This window comes from Sminthopsis crassicaudata, chromosome 5, assembly GCF_048593235.1.
Source record: "Sminthopsis crassicaudata isolate SCR6 chromosome 5, ASM4859323v1, whole genome shotgun sequence".
NCBI classification, from domain to species: Eukaryota; Metazoa; Chordata; class Mammalia; order Dasyuromorphia; family Dasyuridae; genus Sminthopsis; species Sminthopsis crassicaudata.
In genome coordinates this window covers 313,975,592-313,996,919 of record NC_133621.1, presented here as the reverse complement: position 1 = coordinate 313,996,919, position 21,328 = coordinate 313,975,592, and the positions used below count along the sequence as shown (strand labels likewise).

Genomic DNA, 21,328 nt, shown 5'->3' with positions numbered 1-21,328 from the left:
CCCTCCTTTCTTTGCACACGTGCACATCTCTTCCCCATTGTATCGCGAGAACTCTCCATAGTGTCGCGAGAGTTCCCCACTATTTCACTTACTTCCGCCAGCCCCCCCCCTTGCTTCCCGCGCTTTCTTCGCCTTAGCTTCCGCCGCCATTTTGCGGGCTTGACGCGTGTGAGGCGGCTCCCGCTTCTCCGCTGCCATGGGCCGCCTGGACCGGCTGCTCGTGGAGAACTTTAAGTCATGGCGCGGCCACCAAGTCCTCGGGCCCTTCCGCAACTTCACCTGCATCGTGGGGCCCAACGGCTCCGGTTCGGCTTTGGCTTGGGACACCCGGGAGATGCGGGGGCGGGTCCGGGCGGGGGATGGGAGTGGGCGATAATACCGAGAGGTTGGGGAAACTGAGGCCCAGAGAATGGAGGGGGGGAGGGCGCCCCATCCGCCCCACCCTAGGGAAGTCACTCCGGCCAGAGGCGTCCCGTCCGACCCCTCCCTCCCCCCAGGCAAGTCGAACGTGATGGACGCTCTGAGCTTCGTGATGGGCGAGAGCGCGAACAACCTGCGCGTGAAGACCCTCCAGGAGCTCATCCACGGCGCCCACGTGGGCAGGCCCGTGGCGGCCAGCGCCAGCGTGAAGGCCGTGCTGGTGGAGGAGGGCGGCGACGAGAGGACCTTTACCCGGATTATCCGGGGTGCGGGGACCACCCCCTCCCCCCCTCATTCTTCCTTCCTCCTGGAGTGCTCCCCCTCTCCGGCCCCTCCCTTCCTCCATCTACCCTCCTCCATTCTCTCCTCCCCTTCCCTTTCTCCACCCACCTTGCCCTCCCCCCTCCTGCCCCTCCCTCCTCCCTCTTCTCCGCGTCCAGTCCCTTCCCCCTCTCAATCCCCAGGGTGGGGCCTCGGTTCTGTTGCTCTCTGTGTGTGTAGGTGCTTTTCTCCCCAGATAAAGTGTGGCTCTCCCCCGCTCCGTGTCCCCCTGTAGCTAGCAGACCCCTAGCGTGGCAGGAGGGCTCTCCCGGCAGGGTGCCTCCCGCCCCAGACCGAGGCCATGCTCACGTTACCCTAACCTCAGGCGTGGGGAGCAGCGAGCCAGAGAGCGCCGTGGGCGCCGTGGTCCGCCGCTGAGCGATGGGCTGAGTCATTCCGGGGCCACCTCAGTTTTGTAAAAACAAATGCTTTTGTAGAAACTTTAATCCTTATTGGGCCACCTGGGTCAGACCTTGGTGTGTGACTTGGCCTTTGCTTCCCGTAGGAGGATCGTCAGAATATCATTTCAATGACGGTCCCGTCAGCCGCTCTGCCTACATAGCAGAGCTGGAAAAAATGGGCATAATTGTCAAAGCCAGGAACTGCCTCGTTTTTCAGGTAAATGGCTAAGGAGGGGCGGCTGCTGGGCTTTGAGAGCAGCCTGTGGAGAGGCCCGTGGGAAGTGGAACACTGGTCTGTGACTGGGAGGCCGTGGCCCCCGTGCTGGGGATGCGCCGTGCTGGACCACCAGGGGCGGTATGGGGCCTGTGCTGGGGATGCGCCGTGCTGGACCACCACGGGGCGGTATGGGGCCGTGCCCTGCTGGACCACCGCGGGGCGGTATGGGGCGGTGCTGGGGATGCGCCGTGCTGGACCACCTTGGGGTGGTATGGGGCCGTGCTGGGGATGTGCCCTGCTGGACCACTGCGGGGCGGTTTGGAGCCGTGCTGGGGATGCGCCCTGCTGGACCACCGCGGGGCGGTATGGGGCGGTGCTGGGGATGTGCCCTGCTGGACCACCAGGGGCGGTGCTAGGGCGGCTGAGCGGGTGCAGCGGGTAGGGGTGACGCGTCCTTTGTCAGGGGTACCGCTCTGACCTCCTCAGGGATCCCTGGACATCTCCCCTGCCCACAGTCACCTCCTGTCCCCTGACCTGCCCCCCTCAGCCCTGGACCCGGTGACTTGCATCACTTTGGGGCACTCCCTTGTGTGACTGGTGTTTCTGCCATTCTTTGTGTCCCTGCTGCTAAGCACTGGCCTGGCACACAGTAGGTGCTTAATTACTGTGGCCCTACTGTCTGATGGAGCCTTGTTCTGTTTCAGGGCACTATAGAATCCATTTCAATGAAAAAACCCAAAGAAAGGACTCAGTTTTTTGAAGAAATTAGCAATTCAAAGGAGCTTATTGAAGAATATGACAGAAAGAAGAAAAAGGTACAGAAAGCTGAAGAGGATGTCCAGTTTAATTTTAATAAGAAAAAGAACGTGGCCGCCGAACGCAAGCATGCCAAGTTGGAGAAGGAAGAGGTGAGTGTGCAGCACTGGCTATGGGGGTCCAGCAGCCCCGGACCTCGTGTAATGGAGGTTATGGGGGAGCACAGCGAGGAGCATGAGCGCAGGATCCTCCAGGGGAGGAAGGCCCGCTCCCCCACCTGTCTCCCTCGGTTACTCCCCTTCCCATGGCCCCACCAGTTCTTCAGATTCCTAGCGGAGTCCCAAGGTGGGAAGGCGCCACCTGTGGGCTGCTCAGTCCCTGGACGGTTAGGGCGCGGTTCCTTGGGTTACGCCTGTCTGCCTTTCTCTGACATGCGTCTGTAGTTCCTAGTTCTGTCCTGCCCCTCAGCCTGCCTAGCGCCCTGGCGGGGAGCTCCCTGCCCGGGGTGGACCTGAGAACCCCGCCGCACCAATGGAGCCCAGCCGGCCAGGCCAAGCTCAGTAGCCGTGAGACTCCAGAAAGCTGGGTCTGCCTCGGGCTCCGGCTCTGTAAAGCCAGGCTCCTCGTGGCCCCTCCTCCCCAAGTGGATGTGAGGGCCCAGAGCACAGAGGAGGTGCTTGGGAAGGGCTCCCTCTGGGAGCAGCGGGCCCCAGGGCCTGTCTGAGGTGGACTTGGTCAGTGAACGGTCCTTGTGAGTGGCAGCTGGCTGCTTCTGGGCTAACTCACTGAGAGGGCCCGTTAACTGTGCCAGTTTCACAGATGAGGAAACTTGAGGCACACAGTGCTCCAGTCACCCAGCTCCTACGTGGCTGAGCCTGGACTTGAACAGTCTCCCTGAAGCCAGGTGTGGCACTCTGTGCCCTAGACCCCCGGGGAACCACAGAAACATCTGAGGTCGTCTAAGTATGAGCAACATCCGGAGAAGGGCCTGCCCCTGCCCCCGCCCTCTCCTCACCTCCTCCACTTCCCTGCTTTCTCCTTTCTGCAGGGAGCCTCCCGCAACTCCCCGCTGAAGCACCTGTGCTCCGAGACCAGCCAGGTTTACTGTGGGTGCATCCCATGGGCGTGCTTGTGGGCTTATTATTTTCCCCCAGACACTGGGAGCTCCTCGGAGCAGTTGGCTCACAGGAGGGGCTGACGGATGGGATTTCTCGGGTGGGAAAGACCTCAGAGGTCATCCATTCCCAGAGGAAGTGATTTGCTCAAGGCCACTCAGGTAGCAGATGTTGAGGTGGGAGCTGAGCCCAGATCCTTTTGGCTCCAGATGCCTAGTTAGAACCTAGAGTTCCAACCTTCCTAAGCCCTCAGAGGCTGGCTCAGCCTTTCCTCTCGTTTCCCTGCCTCGTGGTCTTGCCCGCACTCACCTGCCTCCTGTCCTGTGCTCTGTCCTTGGATTCCAGCATAACTTCCCCATGTGGCAGGAAGCACTTCACATGGACCGCTCATCCTCTTGTCCACCCTCTCGGTTCCATTGGTCTGGTAGCCCAGGCCAGCAGTGTGGTGACCGAGAAATTTCCCAGGTTCGGCCAAGCTTGCCACCATAGTGGTGCTGCCTCCTCGGCACTCTCCCTCCTACCCCCTCACAATCCCTTTCCTTCCCCCGTGGCCCATCTGGGATTGTTAATTGATGGCACCAGGTGCTGTGCTGAGCACTTTACTCACCTGAAGATAGTTCTCCCTCTTTCCCTCCTTTTCTTCCTCTGCCTTCCATCCTCCCCAAGATTGCAAGCAATCTGATATGTAAATTATGTAAAAATGTTTTTATATTAGTCGTGTTGTGAAAGAAGAATCAGAAAAGGGAAAAATTAAGAGAAAAAATGGGGAGGGGGAAGTGAGAATAGTCTGCTCTGATCTGCATTCGGACTCCTTAGTTCTTTCTCTGGATGTGGATGGCATTTTCTCTCCTCTTTTGGAATTGTTTTGGATCACAGATTGCCAGCATGGCTGCTTATTGCAACATTGCTATTGCTGTGTATGGTGTTTTCCTGATTGCTCACTTCACTCAGCATCCGTTCGTGGAGGTCTTTCTGGAAGCGTGCTGTTCATCACTCCTCGCCATCAGTATTCCACCAGAGTCACATACCCAGCTTTGCATCTGCTCCTCACTTGATGGGCAGCCCTTCATTTCCACTTCTTTGTCACCCCAAAAAGAGCTGCTCTAATAGATTTGTGTATGTGGGCCCATTCCTACTCTCTGGGCTAGCGACCTGGCAATGGTATTGCTGGATCAGCACAGTTTGTGTGTCCTTGGGGCACAGATGGCCTCTTTATCAGACGGGTTACAAGGCTGGTTTGCCAGGATGGTATTGCCCATGTGGGAGATGCTGGAGAGCCAGAGCCATGAGGACTTTAGGCTTTCCCTTCAGTACTGCCTTGGCCAGTTTGTGGGGTGATCCCTACAATGCCCCCTCCTGCCACCTTCCCCCCCCCCCGCCTGGGTTTTGGGCCTTTTCCTTTGCTCCCTTGGTGCAAGTGGCAACCCCCACATCAGAAAGGACTGGGCTCTTTGTCTTTGAATGACAGCTTCCTTCCCTAGTACTGTCTTGTGGCTCTTAGCATGGTGCCTGGTACAGAGTAGGTACTTATGAAGTATTTGCTGATTAACTGATGACCCCTGGAGGGATTTTGAGGGGTGGGTCCCTCTTCTTTTGTTGTAGGCTCTGGAGACCTACATAGGGGTTTTCTTTCTCAGGGACCATTGACTCATTTATTTCACTGATATCCAGCTGGCCTTCTTATAATGTTAAGCACTTTGTGGATATTGTCACAGTTGACCTTTCCAATAGTCCTACAAAGGAGGTGTTATTATTGCTATTTTTACAGATGTCAAAGATAAATATGGAAACAAACATACAACTCCCTCCCTTAGCACCTAGGGGCAAAGGGATATGATAGTACTGGAGATAAGCCTGTCTCTGATCAGGGCAGGTCGATAGGCTGCCAGTTCCACTGAGATCTTCCATGGCAGGATATGGCTAATAAATGCTGGGGCTCTTCTCTCCACAACATTCTTTGTATCCCGCCTCCCTCCCCCCCTCCCTAACCACACAAGGCCTCTGAGTCTTAACCTGAAGCTTCCTTAGGGTCTTCTTACTCACAACCTCTCCCACCTCTTGTCCAGACTCACCCCTCCTGCCTGTCGCCCTCTTTCGATGGCATCATTCCTTGCCTCCAAAATCTTCAAAGGCCACACACAACCCAGTGAATCCCCTCGTGCTGGCACTCAAGGGCCTCCCGCCTCAGCCTCCATCCCAGAATGGACCCCCTTCTTCTCCCTTCATCTCTGGAGGTTCCTTCTGCCCTTCAAGTTCCTGCTGCAGTTCCTTCTTCCCCCTGCTGAGTTTTCTGATACTCCCAGATGAGGATTTCCTCTCCTCCCCCCCAAGCATGGAGATGACTAAGACATTAAAAAGTTGTATTTTAAATCTCACTTTGATTTCAAGGCACCATAGTGCCTTTCCTGGTGATTTGGGAACTAGCTCTTCCCCCTTAGAGCCTAAGCCCATGAAGGCTAGTTCTCAGGAAGGGCTTAATCAGTGCAGTGTGAATGATATGAGCCTCTGGAGGATTGTTTTGGGAGGCATCTGGGCCCTGTCTTTTGAGTCCTAGGCATACTTCTTGCAGGGCAGGATTGGGGAGGGGGAGGAAATTGGGGGTAGGGAGGCAGGGAGGAGGAGGGTGGTAGTGACTTAGGAGTCATGAAACATGCTGTTGGGGTGTACCAGAGAGGAGGGGAATGATGAGAAGTCAGTGCCTCCCAGGCTTAGGGGAGACCAGACAGGAGGGGTGCAACCATGGAGGGAGGGGCTGGAGGGGTATATGGCCTACCAGTGTCCAGGCTCCCTAAGGTCTCCCCTGGTTTTACCCTAATCAGGCTGACCGCTACCAGGTCCTCCTCGAGGAACTGAAAGAGAAGAAGATACAACTGCAGCTTTTTCAACTTTACCACAATGAGAAAAAAATACATTTTCTGACCGGTGAACTAGATGACATGAACAGGAAATTGGCTCTCACAAAAGACTCCCTCTCTGCTGATGAAAACATAGTGAAAAACAAGAAGAAGGACCTTGGAAAGTTAACCAGAGAACTTCAGCAAATGGAAAAGGAGATGAAGTGAGTTGTTTAGTTTAAAAAGAGATGGTTTTAAAGGAAGTAGAATTAGAGTTGTCTATCCCTTGAAATCTGAAATTCTTGACGCCCCCCAGCCCTGTCAGGGAGATAATGATGTGTTGTTCTCCTTCCTGTTGACCTGGAGGGAATTGGACATGTGAGGGATGTGCCCGGGTTCTCATAACTCAAATACAACAGCCTTATTGTGAAAACCTATGTGACCCTCACCTTGCCAGTGACCCTCTGGAGTCAGCAGGCAAGTGTCATCTCTCTTCCCAGGGCTCTGGAGGCAGTGTTGAACCAGAAGAGGCCCCAGTACATCAAGGCCAAGGAGAATACCTCACATCACCTCAGGAAGCTGGAGATGTCCAAGAAGTCCATCAAGGTCAGTGAGAAGCAGTGCACCAAGCAAGAAGATGATATCCAAGCCCTGGAAAAAGAGCTACAAGAATTAGATGGGAGCTGGAGGAACTTTGAGAAGCAGATTGAAGAAGAGAAGCTGCGTCGTGGTAGGGACATCGAGCTGGAAGCCAGTCAGGTGAGAATCCAGCCTCCTGAAGCCTTCCCGTCAGGCTCTCTGGGGTTTGCTGTGGGGGAGAAGAATTGGGTGAAGATCCAGAGGGAACCAACAGCCTTTGTTTCTAATGTTTTTTTGCCTAGCGGTATTTAGTAATTAATTTTAAAGCTTCATCTTTCCCATTTATAGGAATACTGACTTTGGAGTGTCTTTCAGCCTCATGTATAATGTGAGGTGATGAGGAGGTATTTTAGGGTCCCTGCAGCTTGGAAGTGCTACGTTGCTTGGTGGGTGTTCTTTGTTCTTGAAGAGGACCAAAATACGGCATCACTATGCTAGAGTTGAGTTACAGCGTGTCCAACTGTGGCTGATCAGACCAATACAAGCTCGGAGTGCTCTGCCGCAGGTCGGACACAAATAGTCCCTATGAACGTCTCTAACGGCACATCTCACTTTTCTTCTGAGCTACTGCTGCAATTCTGCTTTTCTTGAAGAGCTCAGTACCTTCTCTGATGAGGGCACACCATGCTGGGCGATCGTGTGCCTGTATCTCTCATGTCATACAGTCAGTTCTAAAGAGTATCCTTGTATTGCCTTTTCTGACCACTTTGTGAGTGCTGGACATGTTCTCCATAAAATATTTTTTATGTCCTATGAACCTACAATGACTGACTAGTGTCATTTGGTGGTCTTTCAAGATCTGAAAATTATATTAACAGGATTCGCTTTTGTGGCCAGAGGATGTTTTCCAAAGAGTTAATTTCTTATTCTTTGGGGCAGCTAGGTGGTGCAGTGGATAGAGCACCAGCCTTGAATTCAGGAGGACCTGAGTTCAAATCTGGTCTCAGATACTTAACACTTCCTAGCTGTGTGATCCTGGGCAAGTCACTTAACCCCAGCCTGGGGGAGGGGGAGGGACCAATTTCTTATTCTTCACTTTAATTTCTCTGCTCACAAATGTAAAGAAAAAATTTCTCAGAGATGTATGACAGTATAGAAACTTAGATGACTGTTTAAATAACAGAAAGGAAAATGAATTAATTCACACAGAAAGAGGATGAATTAAAAATAGCCCCAAATTTGATATTATTACTTGCTTGTTTAAAATTCTTTCCGTGCAAATTTATTTTTTAGCATTATTTTGTGTGTAATCTTCCATAATGTGTAATATGTTTAAATGCCCAAATGATTATGCATACAATATTTGGGGATTCTCTCTCTGTAAATAAGTATTTGTATTCGAGGGTAACTAGATGTTACAGAGAATAGAATACTGGGCCTGGAATTAGGAAGACTCATCTTCCTGAGTTCAAATCTGGCCTTAGATATTTCCTAACTGAGTTCAAATCCTAGCCTTGTCACTTAGTTTTGTTTGCCTTCTTTGTAAAATGAACTGGAGAAGGAAATGGCAAACCCCTTTATTATCTTGTCCCGGAAAACCCCAAATATGGGGTTATGAAGAATTGAACACAACTGAAAGGACTGAACAGCCACCACAGATTATTCAGCTACACACACAGAAAACATTCCAGAGCTCTAGATTGAATCTAATTTTGCAAAACATTTTTCACTCCCTAAGGTCACATGGGAAGAGTTTGGCCCATCTTGTTTTTGGAACACATTGCTAAAAACTTGAAAATTTTGTTTTGAATAACTGTAAGCTATCTGAGCTGAGCTGTTGTAGAACCTGAAACATTCATTTTATGTCTGCATTATTTCATTGGACAAAAGTTGCCAACAATTACAGAACCTGTACACAATCTTTATTTTTCAGTAATATTAATTATCTGTTATGCTTTGAGAATTTCCTGTCCTTTCTCTCACTGAGTGAGGCATATTTGGGTGCTCTTTATCCAGCTGGAGCAGTACAAGGAACTTAAGGAACAAGTGATCAAGAAGGTGGCGACCATGACACAGCAGCTGGAAAAGCTGCAGTGGGAGCAGAGGGCAGATGAGGAGAGACGGGCCTTTGGGGATAGGCGGCGAACAGAAGTTCAGGTAGGCCGCATCCTGTCACCCGTCAGTGTGACACCGTGACTGTGATGCCAGCCCTACCTGTTTGTTAGCAAGAGCCAGGAAAACCCAGGAGCCAGACAAGCTTTCAGGAAGTTGGGCAGGAGATTGGTCTGGTGAGAATTGATGTGAATCAGGAAGGGGAAAAGACAGTTTCTGGCCTTCTGCAATATTGCTAAGTGATCTTGTAACTCAAGATATGTTTGGGGCATTAATTTCTGAATGTAACCATTATTCATTCATGGCATAGTTTCCATTAGGAAATGTAGCTTGATTTCCAGACCAACATACAAGGGGGTCAGCCCTATAGGTAGGGTTCGGGCTCAGCTCCTCAATGAACAGGTTGTATGGACCTGTTGTGTGCAGGCCTTGTTCTAGCTGCTGAGTAGAAAGGTGACTACTAGTAGTTCCCTGCCTTTTATATAGGAATGATAAAACACAACATATCCCAAATAACTAAAGGTTGTCAGCACGGTCAAGAGTCCTGACAGCTGACAGGGGTATGGGACATCTCCCCTCCAGAAGAACCTTGAAGGGATAGGGATTCGGATCAAAGATGGTCACAGGGACAGTCATGTAGTGGTTAAAGGGACTTTGAGTTTAGAGACACACCTTTTGTGGGGGGGGGGGGGGAAGGGAGGGTGTCATGGATCCTGTGGGCAATCCGTGACTATGGGTGGAACCCTTCTTTGGATAACATTTTTAAATGTATGAAATAAAACACAAGGATAATAAAGAAAACAAAGTCTTGAAATAGTCTCCAAATTATTTAAAAGCCAGCAAATTTAGAGTCCCAGGTCAGAAATCTCTGCTCTAGGGAACTATAGAAAGCTTGGCTCATGGCCACTTGGGTTTGAAGAGCGGAGCTATGAAGAGAAATGAAGGGACACAAGGCTGGAAAAGATGTGGGCTGGAGAGGGATGAGAGATGGTCCAGAATGCCTGGCTCTGGTGGCCAAAGGGAGATTCTGCAGGCCTTTTGGGTTGGCTGTGGCTCTTGGATGGAATAGGAAGAGTTAGCCTTCAAAAGAGCTAGGTCTTCTGTATTGATATTATACTTGTAGACATTTAGGTGTCCTTTATTCAGGAAACAGGAGCAGTTCCCAAACCACCAACATCCAGTAAGCCTTCAAGCCCAGTCAAGGCCTGCTGGACAAAGTGCTAGCATTTATCTAAGGTCTCTTTTGTAGCTCTCATAATTGATTTTAAATTTCATTTGCTTTTTTAGGGAAATTTAAAGCAAATAAAGGAACAAATAGAAGACCATAATAAGCGCATAGAGAAATTGGAAGAGTATACAAATGCATGCATGTAGGTATAGAAGCAAATATGGTGATTGTTTGTGAAGATTTGAGTGGGACGTGGCCCAGCCCAGAAGTAACTCACCTTCTTCCTTCCACCTCCCTTTTAATCCTTTTCCATCTTCCACAGGATGTTGGAAGAGCCCCATGCTGACTGCTTTCCAGAAGTAGAATCCCTTCCTCCTTGGGGAAGCAGGTTAGGGGGAGCAGGAAAACCTCAATTGTAGTCGGGAGATTCTGCTTCTCCTCAGCTGTGTGACCCTGTTAGTCACTAAGCCTTTTTTGCCTCATTTTGTAGATGGGGCTTAGCACATCTTGTATGACCTAACCAGGGATTTTTGATGTCAGGTGTTAGAAGTCAAAGCATGAGGCAGGTATCAGCTCGGGGTAGTTTGTTCATTGGTGCTGATGTAGGTATTTTGGGACCTTTCGGTACAATTATGGAATCAGTCATCTTTCAAAGAATTGCATCTGACAAAGTGAAATTCTCAAAATTTCTGAAGCATTTTCATGGTGGGGGTTACAAAGACATTACAAAGACAAGAATGAAGCAATCCTTGGCCTCAAGCACATACTACTCTGGTGGGATGGCAGAAGAGAACAGCAAGGGAGCAAAGAGAAAGCAGGAGGGGCAGGAAGTTTTGGGGGGAAAGTTCTGGGTGTGAGCTCTATGACCTCTTGAGCGCTGAATTCTTTGGCACTGGAAGGGCCTGAAATGCCTTTTTAGTTATAAAAAAATAATTGTTTTTTGTTTAAGTTTTAAGTATATATTTATTTTGATATTTTCTAATTACATGTTAAAAGTTTTACAATCATTTTTTAAAATTTTGAGTTCCAAATTTCTTATCTCTCACCTGTCTTTCCCCCTGCTCCCTGAGAAGGAAAAAATATAGCAATTATACATATGAAGTCATGCAAAAACATTATTCCGTATTATCCATGTTGCAAAAGAAAATACGTACAGAACTAAGTAAAATAAAGTGATACAAATATACTTCAATCCTCAGTCAAGAGTTGATCAGTTTTCTCTGGCTCTCTAGAGGTGGATAGATAGCATTATTCATATAGGTTTTATGTAATTGTCTTGTATCATTATATTGCTGAGAATAGCTAAGTCTTCTTAGCTGATCATCATGCAGTATTACAGTTACTCTCTATAATATTTTCTTGCTTCTAATTCCTTTATTTTGTATCTATTCATATGAGTTTTTCCATCCTTCCTGTCACTTCTAGCACAGTAGTAGTCCATCACATCATGTACCACATCTTATTCAGCAATTCCTCGGTGAATGGCATCTCCTCACTGTCTAATTCTTTGCTACCAGAAAAAGAACTGCTGCTGGTATCTTTATACCTATAAGTCATTTTCCTTTTCCTTTTTCTTTGATCACTTTGTGATACAGACCTAGCGAGAGTATTGCTGGCTCAAAGAGTAAGCAGAGTTTTGTAGTCTGTTAGGTGCACTACCAAATTACTCTCCAGAATGCTCTTTAGAATTAATAAAAGAGTGTTTAAGTTTTGATCATTTAGTTAGCAACAAGAAGTAGAATTTCTACTAAATACAAAACAAAATTCTTAACAATTAGAGACATCCTAAATTGGAAAGATAGCGAATCTTCATCATGGTGGTTTTCAGTTGGTGGACAGATGGCCATTTGTCAGGGATGCCATTTGCATCAAAACTAGATGTCCTCAGCCATGACTTCTGATTCTTTGGGATGGTCTGGGTAACATTAGATTCTTCTCTGAGTGCCCCACCCTGCTTGTGGTGACCATGTAATTAATTTGCCTCTCTTTCCCCCTCCCCCCAATTTCTGACAACAGCAGATGACATCATCTCGCTTTTCATTTCCTCCATGTCATTGTGGCATCTAGCAATTGTTTGAAAGAGAAAAGCCAACAAGAAGAAGCCCTCGTTAAGGAAATTGAGGAGTCCAAAGTCAGAATGCTCGAAGTGAATGAAGAATTGAATTTCATCAGAATGGAGTTACAGGATGCACGCATTGATCATCATGAAGGAAAGCGCCAGCAAAAGAAAGTAGAGATTTTGGAGTGCCTGAAAAGGCTTTATCCCGAGTCTGTGGTAACTAGAACATTTGACTTAGGCATTCTGGGTGAATTAGATTTGGAGCTTTTCGGTTCAGTGGGAAAAACAAATGTGATTGAGAAAATGAGATGTGGAAGTCAGGCAGAAGCCACAGTTTGAGCAGCAGAGGGGCACCAGGGCCAAGGACATAGAAGCAAACCTTCTCATAAGCACTTTAAGGAGTCAAATTCCCTATTTTACAGAAGATTGTCTTGTGGCTTGCCCAGAGTCAGGGTCAGAGCTGGGGCTGGAAGGTAATGGGCTTCCTGATTCCCAGAAGGGGCTCTTTCCACTGGACCATACTGTCTTGTGGAGAAAATAAGACTTCATGAATATTATAAAAGATCCACGGTTTCCTTAATCACCAGTACAGATTGTAGCCCCTTACCTAATCCTCGTAAGTTAACTGTGGCCAAAAAAATTCCTCTTTTTGGACCCAGCTTCGGAGTGAGTCTTTGAACTTGACCGGGGTGGCCAAGTCTCAGGTTAGGTTGGTCCTTGAAGCCTTTTAGGTTGGTCCTTGAAGCCTTTCTGGCAGCTCATGGGATTTGCCCACCAGATGCTCATCCTTTCCTTGCCAGAGGGCAGGGGCTCCTCATCATGAGACCTTGGAGTAGACAGAAATGAATGCAGACCTCCTTAAGCCTAAAGAACAAAAAGCTACAAATGTGTTTCCCTGAAGACAGTCAATATAGGCAAACCTATTTTTAATGAGCTGGAGTATTTTCCTAGACTTTTCAGAATCTGCTCTTATTTCAGGTGCCTTGTTTAAAAACATGGAATTTTAGATGATCTCTGAAACATTTGGCTTCTGAAACCTTTTGAGGTTCTTCATTCTGTACATTTAGAGTACTTGGAAAAAATGCAAGATGCTAGTGACAATTGCAAGTCTACACTTGTAGCAAAATCAAGGGAATTTTTTATCCTCTTGAAAATGATAGATTTGTGCTTTTTGGGTAAACTGAAAGAAATCATGCACTAAATATTCGTGTGCTTTTCTTTCCTTATTTTTGAACTTTCCTAAGTTTGGCAGACTCATTGATTTATGTCATCCCATTCATAAGAAGTACCAGCTTGCTGTGACCAAACTCTTTGGCAGATACATAACAGCTATTGTGGTAGTTTCTGAAAAAATAGCAAGAGATTGCATTCGATTCCTGAAAGAAGAAAGAGCTGAACCTGAGACGTTCCTTGCTCTGGATTACCTTGATGTAAGTATCTTTCGTAAATCATGATAAAGTGGTATCCTCTTGCTGAGCTGACCTTCCACAATAACATGCTGCTTCTGGAAGGCCCTCAAAGGCAGGAAGCACAGACTGCCCAGTTGTACTGTGAGAGCCTGCTCGTCAAGCCAATTTTCACTGAAGCACTGAAGGTATGAGCTTGGAGCATCACGGGCCATTCAAAGGCTCGGTTGTCCAACATTCATCAATTGGGTGAACATTCAGGGAGCACGTGCTGAACGACAGGTCCCAGATGCAGAGACAGAAATGACATCCTATGCTCGTGGAGGACACTAGCTTCATACATAGATGCAAACAATAGACATGTCCTAATTCAGAGGGTTGGGGAGCCATAGCAAAAAGGGCCAAAAGAGATTCCATGTAGAAAATGAGGTCTGAGCTGCATCTTGGAGATAATGAGAAGGGTATGGGAGAGGGAAGAAGCCAGAGAGGCCACAAAGAGGAGCAGCGTTTAAGACAGTTGGAAAAGGTAGTTGGGGCCAGACTGCATAGAGCCTTGAATGCCAGAGTGAGTGGTTTATCTTTAGTCCTAGAGGTCATTACCTAGAGTTCACTGAGTAGAGACCGGAAGAGCCTTAAGGTGGGGAGACCATTGGAGGCTACCTGAATAGTTCAGGTGAGAGGTGATGATCTCATCACATGAGACGATGGTTGTAGGAGTGAAGAGAGGGGAAGGGATATGAGAGATGTTGTCAAGGAGGAAAAAAAGATTTGGTTCCATGTTGGATATAGTGGGGCTAATTGAGGGTGCCCCTGTTGTCTTTCAGATGTTTTGGGCTTGAGATGCCCATAGGCCAGAAATCCAGTTGCCAGTTGATGGTTGTAAAGACTAGGACAAGAATCGAAGTTCTGGAGTTAGCTTTGTCAAGAAGATCAGTAAACTCATTGTGGAAAGGGCTTAGAGCCACAATCGAGGAGCACGATAGGGATGGAGATCACCTGGGGAGGCTTGGGAACAGCTGGAAGATCCAAGAAAAGCGTTGTCAGGAAAAGCCAGAAAAGAGGGTGGCCACCATGATCAGAGCCTGCAGAGCCCACGAAGAGCCGCAGGGCAAAGGCTTTCCAGTTTAGCCCTAAAAAGACTATTGAATCTTTTGCCCTTTTATTCTTTGTTATTCAGATTGACTTTCTGGAAGGCTGGGAAACATCAGGGATGTCAGAAGGAATCAATAACGGTTCTTTTGTAAAGAACTTCATTGTAAAGGAAAAAGTTTAGTGAAGAGACCAGAAACTAGGAGTTGTTAGAGGCAGAATCTGGTTAATGGGGTGACAATCAGCATTTTTTTCCAGTTTACCTCTTCCATAACAGCCTAGGAAATGGGCCCAGCCAAAATCTGATTGGGAAAGCCAAAAAAAAAAAAAAAGTCATTGCAAATCATTTGTCCAACCCAGGACCACTTAGGAAGAGAGACATGGGTAGGGGCTGGGCAAAGCAACAGGAAGTATTTGAGCACCCAGGGGGCAGAAAAAGGTCCCAGGGGATTTCTGAAGCAGTCCCAAGTAAGAGCCAGGGTTACTTACGTTCAGGTCAGAGTCCTGTACTGTATACAGAGTCAGGAGCAAGCTGGGATCTCCCTCCTTGCTGATTAGTTCTAGTCCCCATATGCCGTGGCTGCCACGAGCGCCTTCTCTCGACCTTGCACTCTTCAAGCTCTCAGAATGGTTCGGTGCCTTCTGAAGTGCCCAGGATGTGGCCGTCTCCTTCCACTGTCCTCCTCTAATCCTCTTCTTTCTCTCTGAGTCCTCGGCATTTCTGTACACACCTCTTGCCTCCACTTCTCCTCTTTAAAGTATAGCGATTGCTTAAAATCTGATCTAACTGGGTTGATGTGAAACAAGTGTCAGTTCTGCCTCCTTGACAGTCGATAAAGGGACGCCACCATAAAGTGGCATTCCGCAACCCAGATCATTTCTCAGAACTGCTGACTGGCCAGTCATTCCCTCATGATTAGTTGAAGAAACTGGATTCAAGAAGTTTTGGACAAATGATGTGAGGAACCATATTTTATTTTGTGCTCATGCTTAAGGAAACTATGAAATTAATCTATTCTGCCCAAATCCCCAAACTTTTAACAGTGTATGGCTAGGCCTTTTTGTGAATTACCCAAACTCAGCAAACAGTTGGGTGACAGGTATTCTGGTTATTGCTAAGTTTTGAAAAGATTTTCTGCCTTCTGTTGAAATTAATGGATGCTGAGGAAAAAAGAATTGAGATTGTTTTTAGTTCCAAATTCTCTCCCTCTCCCCACCCCAATAAGAAAGCAACAAAATCAAAACCTGTTATAACCTCTACATATGTAGTCTTGCAGAGCTCATTTCCCAGCGAGTCATGTCTCCCACCAAAAGCAACCAAAACATGCTTTAGTCTGTACCCTGAGCCCATCAGCTGTCTTTATGCAGGTGTTTTCTCAGGAGTCCTTTGGATTTGGGGTGGATCATGGTATTAATGTTTGGGTACACTGTTCTCTGGTTCTACTCCCTTCACTTTGTATCAGTTCCTGTGAGTCCTCTTAGGTATTTTTACTCAGTTGAGATCAGATCCATAAATTGGAAACGGAATCTGTCAGTGGTTATCTTGACTCACACCATTGAAGAAAAGCAGGGGAGGTCCATGGCTCAGGTCACCAGAAGATGGCAGGGAGCTGAATAGGACTGCAGGGCCCAGATTTGGAGGTACAAAAGAGGAACAAAGGGAAGGGCCCTGCCTTTCCATGCATGACATGCCCCCAAAGTATCTCAGAATCAACATATCCAGAATGGAACTCTGAGCCTCTGAATTGGTCATTCCAACCCTCTGTTATCTTTCTCCAAGTGGAAGTTCTTCAGCCCAGGAAGCTTCCGTCCCCTGGCATTCCTCCATGGCCTTGAAGATGAAGTGCCTGCTTCTCTCTGGCTCGTGTTCCCTTTCCTTCTCTTAGAAGCTCTCCTGTCTCCCCTCGTGGCTTGGCCCAAGGGCTCTCACCTTTATCAGGGCTTGGCTGATCTCTCCCAACCCTGCCAAAGCCCTGCACATGTAGACTGGGTGTATTTGCCAGGCTGGCTGGGGTTGGGGTAGGTGGCGAGTCCACAAGCAATGCTGCCTCTGTGGTTCCCTGCCTGGCACATCCTAGTATTTGGGAAATGCTTCCTCTTTGTTCACAAAGGGGTTGGGTTCGGACTCCAAGCTCCTCTTGCACAGCTGGTGCTTTACTCAGCAGTCTGCTTGTCAGAGGTGGACTGGTTGAGGATGCCCCCTGAGCACGGGACACTCCTGGACCATCACACCTCATGTGCTCTTTATTTTGTCTTTCAGATCAAGCCTGTCAACGAAAGGCTCAGGGAGATAAAAGGCTCCAAGATGGCGATAGATGTTGTGCAGACCCAGCTCCCGCAGCTGAAGAAGGTCATCCAGTTTGTGTGTGGCAACGCGCTTGTGTGCGAGACTGTGGAAGATGCCCGGCACGTGGCCTTTAGCGGGTCCGAGCGGTTGAAGGTGAGGGGGGACCAATGAGCAGCTGGGAAACGTGCTGGGAGTACTCAGATGTAGTAGGTGTGAGCATTTACCCACACAACGGGTGTGTAAACATACGTGCCGTAATTGATTTCATTTTTCCCTGCTTTTGCAGATTTCTGGGAACGCTTTTATGTTCACACCTTCTTGGCCCTGTAACTTGATATACCCAGAAACAAATTGAGGGAAAAGGTCGGGAGCCTGTCTGTTAGAGGGTGCCCTGCAGGGGGACAGAGGAGCTCCCAGTGTTCCTGGAGAAGGCATGTGCCCCAGCCAAGTTGGGGTGGCTCAGAGTGACGAGCAGAAGGAGCTGGAGAAGAAGGTGTCTTACCAACAGCACGTGACCTAGATCTTGGGCCCCACGGTAGACCCTCCCTGACAGGAAGGGCCTTTTCTCTGGTCCTGCCTTAATCTCATCTGTGACTTCCTGGCCGAGAAGAGCCAAATGCCTATAAGGGCCAGAATTGTGATTTGTCACTGTAGCTTGTTTCTCTTTTTAAGTGTTTAGAAGCCACCCTTATAGAGTGACTCTTTCAGTATAACGTGGTCTCCCTCTTCATCTCTCTTATCATACCAAGTCTGCTTTTGCCTTTGCTGCACCTGCCCTTTGGACTTAGCTGGAGCCTCTGGCCTTTTGGTGAATGTGGCCGTCTCTCAGTTTTGGGGGTGTTTCTTACAAACAGCGTATCTCCAGATTCTAGCTGAGGGTCAGCTCCTGCCATTCCCATGCCCAGTTCTAACTGTTGTTTTTCTTCCCTCCATTTTATTCTCTGATGCTTTTCCCTCACTGTTTCCTGCCCCCTTCTTATAAACAAGAAGAGAGGGTAAGGAGGCACCCCCAGCATGAGCCATCTGCTTGCTTTTGTTCCCCTGCCTTTCTTCGCTTTCCTTGCCCAGAGCCTTATGTACCCTAACTCCATCCAAACACTCTTCATAAATTGCCCTTTGTAGTTACAGGTGGTTGGGCTTGTGACTGACCTGAAGTTCTCACCGTCCTTGCTCACTCTGCAGGTTCTCAGGTGCCTCTTCACTGCCTCTAGGCCCAGAGACATCTCACTGTTGAATTGATTTCATTTTAGGTTGAAATTCTTAAATACTGCTGGTGGGAGTCTTGGTTTCCTGGGCAGAATAGCTCCTATCCCCTTTGCTTCCTCTCGGCTTTTGGGCTGTGAAGGTACACATCCTCCCTCTTTTAACCACTCCATATGAGGCGAGGCTCACTTGTGGCCTGTTCCCCCCGGCTCTCCTTCCAGGCACAGCCTTGTTAGCCTTGGTGCCCAGGGGATGTTTCCCCAGCCTTCCTGACCTCTCTCTGTTTTTCCATGGTGTCTTCCTTTTTTCATCCCTTTGTTTTCTTCCTTTAAGATCATCCAGACATCACCTCAGTCTCATTTGTTTCTTTCTGCAACTGCCCCTAATAAGATTGGATTCTGAGGGATTCTGATCTTGGGGTTTGGGGGAGGGAGTTGTAATCATGGCTTTCAGTTACATTACTTCTCTTTGATCTGTTTTTCTAAATTAAGTTTTTTATATGCGCTATCTTATGTTTCTCTCTCTTCCCTCCCTCCCCCACTCCCTCTCTCCTTTCCTTCCTTCCTTTTTCCTTAGAGAGGGAGTAATTTAGGTTTGGATCTCTTTATTTTCAAGGAGTCTCTTGCTTGGATGCAGTTCTGCACCTCTTGTACTAAGCTAATTAATCTTTTTCTAGATATTTTCTCCTTAATGTTCATTTCTTTTTTTCATTTTTTTCCATTGCCCTTGTTTCATTTATAAGATTAAAAAGAAATTAATTTAATTCTTCTCTTTTTGAAATTGTGCCCAAGCTATGTTTTTATTGAAGGTTTTGTTTGTACCTATTTTGGAGTCACTTTGTTCTTCTGGGTTGTGTCTTGAGCATCTTTGTCACCCATAGTAACCTTTTATGTTTGGGTTCTTTTTTTATTGGCTCATTTTTTCAATCTGACTTTCCAAGTCAGACTTTTCATTAGGGCAGGGCTCTGTACCGCCTCAAGGTACTATCAGGACCCTGATTGGACAGAGAGCCCTTTCCATAGCAGCTTTTGGTATCTTTTAATCTTGGGAAGCTACCCTAAGGCAACATTAAGCCCCTTTACCTTTTTTTCATCTTAATCTTCTCAGAATAAAAGTGTGCTTGTCCCTAGATTAAAAGATTAGAAACAAATTTGAGGGACCCTGTGTTAAGTGACCTGGCAAGATCTGTGTCATCTTGTGTATTCTCTGCTGTTAGAAACCAGCTTATCTTCCTTTTTGCAATTATTTCTCACCTCTCTTTTCAGTTTTCTCATTTTCCCAACTCTTTCTATCTGCTTAATCCTCCTCCTCTCCATCTCCCTTTCTCTGTCTCCCCACCCCCATACAGCTTTTTGTGGATTGAGCCTATATCCCACTCTATGATTTCAGGAGGACAGGATGAATTGTGAAACTAGGAGATGATCCCTTGCCTGTGAGTCCGATTGCCGTCTCCTGTGGCGTTAGTTATGGCCCCGGCATAGGCCATTACCTGTCCCTGCCCCACTCTGCTTAGCCATTCATTCCCCAGGAGGAGGTTACTCCTTAATTTCCAGTTTGGGATCCCATGAATGGAACTAATCAAAGATTTTAGTGCTTAAGAGTACCTTGTCTCTTTTCTCCTGTCTCTTTGTGGTTAAGGCCCTTAGAGATCCATCTGGGGCAAAGGATATACACACATGTATACCAGTTCCCAGCTGGCCCGGCAGGGTCATGGGCGCGCCTGCTGTCCAGCGGCGGATAGCTCTCAGGTAGAATCTCAGAGATGCTTGAATGTTAATTTCTCTAATTATTAGTGCTTTAGAGTATTTTTCACATAGTTGTAGTTTGTAATTCTTCCTTTGAAAAGTGCCTGTTGGAACATTGGTATAAATACACATTCTATAAACTATAAACTATAGTTTCTGTAGGTATTTGGATTGGAATTTCTCCTTTTAGCTCTTCCTATTAATTTTTTTTTTTTTGCTTATATATAGGAATGCTATAATTTACTTCACATCCTGCTAATTTGACAAAGTTGTTAATTATTTAATTTCTAATCTCTAAAATTCTGTAATATATTTTCATATTTGTTAAAAAAAAAAGCAATAGTTTTATTTCCTCTTTGTCTATGTTTATTCTCATTATTTCTTTTCATTGTCTTAGTGATATTTTGAGCACAATTTTAAATAATAATGGTGAGAAGCTTCCTTGCTTTGTTGGAAAGACCTCTTTCTGCATTGCCTACATTTGTTCTCGGATTTAGACAAATACTATTTTCTTCCTATGATTTCTAGAGGGTTTTTTTTGTTTTTTTTTAAAATAAAAATAGCTGTTAAATTTTGACTAAAACCTTTTCAGCTTTCATTGATGTATCAGTTATAATGATATTGATTAATATTGATGTAATCTATAAAGTACTGAAGTCATATGGGTTGGGTCTTGCTGGCCTTGAAGGTGACCCTGCACCTAGCTCACCCTTTCCCGTTTTCTTGAACTCTGGGTCAGAGGCCGCCTCCGGTTCTGCAGAACCCACTTGGTCCTCCCCAGTCCCTTGTCCTCTGTGGAAGGCCAATGGGTCGCTTCAGAGCTGGCTTCCTGCCTGGCGAGGTGACCTCTCACAGCTGAAGCATTTTTGCCTTTACAGACAGTAGCTCTGGATGGAACATTGTTTTTGAAATCGGGAGTCATTTCTGGAGGGTCGAGTGACTTAAAAATCAAAGCCAAATGCTGGGATGACAAGGAACTAAGCAAAATGAAGGAAAAAAGAGACCAGCTCATCAGTGAGCTAAAGGTGAATGTGCCCATGCCCTGGGGCTCCCTGTGCTTTGTCCTTTCTGTTCCTCCATCCCCTTCCTCATTGACCAATCCCCTGTTTCCCAACTGCTTCGGTCCTTGGTACTCACCTCCTAATTGGCTTGATGCTGTCCTCGGTGCCCTATGGATATCTGTGTTCCTAAGGCCAGGATGACCCAGTCATTCCTTAGGCTTCCCCTTTTGTCTTTTGAATAAAACACAAGATCCTCCCATCATTTGAAGCTCTGCATGGTATGGTGTCTAGTCTTCGTAGGTCACCCCACAGACCCAGGGCTGCCTCTGGTTCCCCTCCTGACTTTGCCTCTGTCAGAACCTCACTGCCCCTCCCAGCTGGGCCTCTGGTAGCACCTCCTTGGAGGCTGGAAGCTGTTGTGGGCAGGGCCCCGCCCCCACCCCTGCCCCTTACTTAGGGTCTAAGAAGTCCGGTTGAATTCAATTGAGTATTTGGCGTCTCTCAGCCCTCCTGCCAGAATTTTTCCCCGTAATCAGCTGAAGGAAGTACATTAATTTCAGAAAAGATGGGCCACATGGGGAGAGCATTTGGGGCCAGGTCATGCAAGAGTTGTGG

At 47.4% G+C, this 21,328-nt stretch overlaps 1 protein-coding gene across 3 annotated transcripts in view; it reads left to right on the top strand.

The window, feature by feature from the left end:
* Nucleotides 1-108: 108 nt before the first annotated feature.
* SMC1B (structural maintenance of chromosomes 1B) overlaps nucleotides 109-21,328 on the top strand; it is a 37,516-nt gene continuing 16,296 nt past the window's right edge. For 2 of the 3 annotated variants that reach the window (XM_074272159.1, XM_074272157.1), the window contains exons 1-12: nucleotides 109-305; nucleotides 498-686; nucleotides 1,247-1,359; nucleotides 2,064-2,267; nucleotides 6,050-6,288; nucleotides 6,565-6,823; nucleotides 8,660-8,800; nucleotides 10,043-10,125; nucleotides 11,991-12,198; nucleotides 13,227-13,412; nucleotides 16,738-16,917; nucleotides 20,591-20,737. In XM_074272159.1, coding sequence (XP_074128260.1) covers nucleotides 197-305; nucleotides 498-686; nucleotides 1,247-1,359; nucleotides 2,064-2,267; nucleotides 6,050-6,288; nucleotides 6,565-6,823; nucleotides 8,660-8,800; nucleotides 10,043-10,125; nucleotides 11,991-12,198; nucleotides 13,227-13,412; nucleotides 16,738-16,917; nucleotides 20,591-20,737 — 2,058 coding nt within the window. In that variant the 5' untranslated portion in view covers nucleotides 109-196. The remainder of the gene's footprint in view (nucleotides 306-497; nucleotides 687-1,246; nucleotides 1,360-2,063; nucleotides 2,268-6,049; nucleotides 6,289-6,564; nucleotides 6,824-8,659; nucleotides 8,801-10,042; nucleotides 10,126-11,990; nucleotides 12,199-13,226; nucleotides 13,413-16,737; nucleotides 16,918-20,590; nucleotides 20,738-21,328) is intronic. The other variant, XM_074272158.1, reaches the window with a different exon arrangement.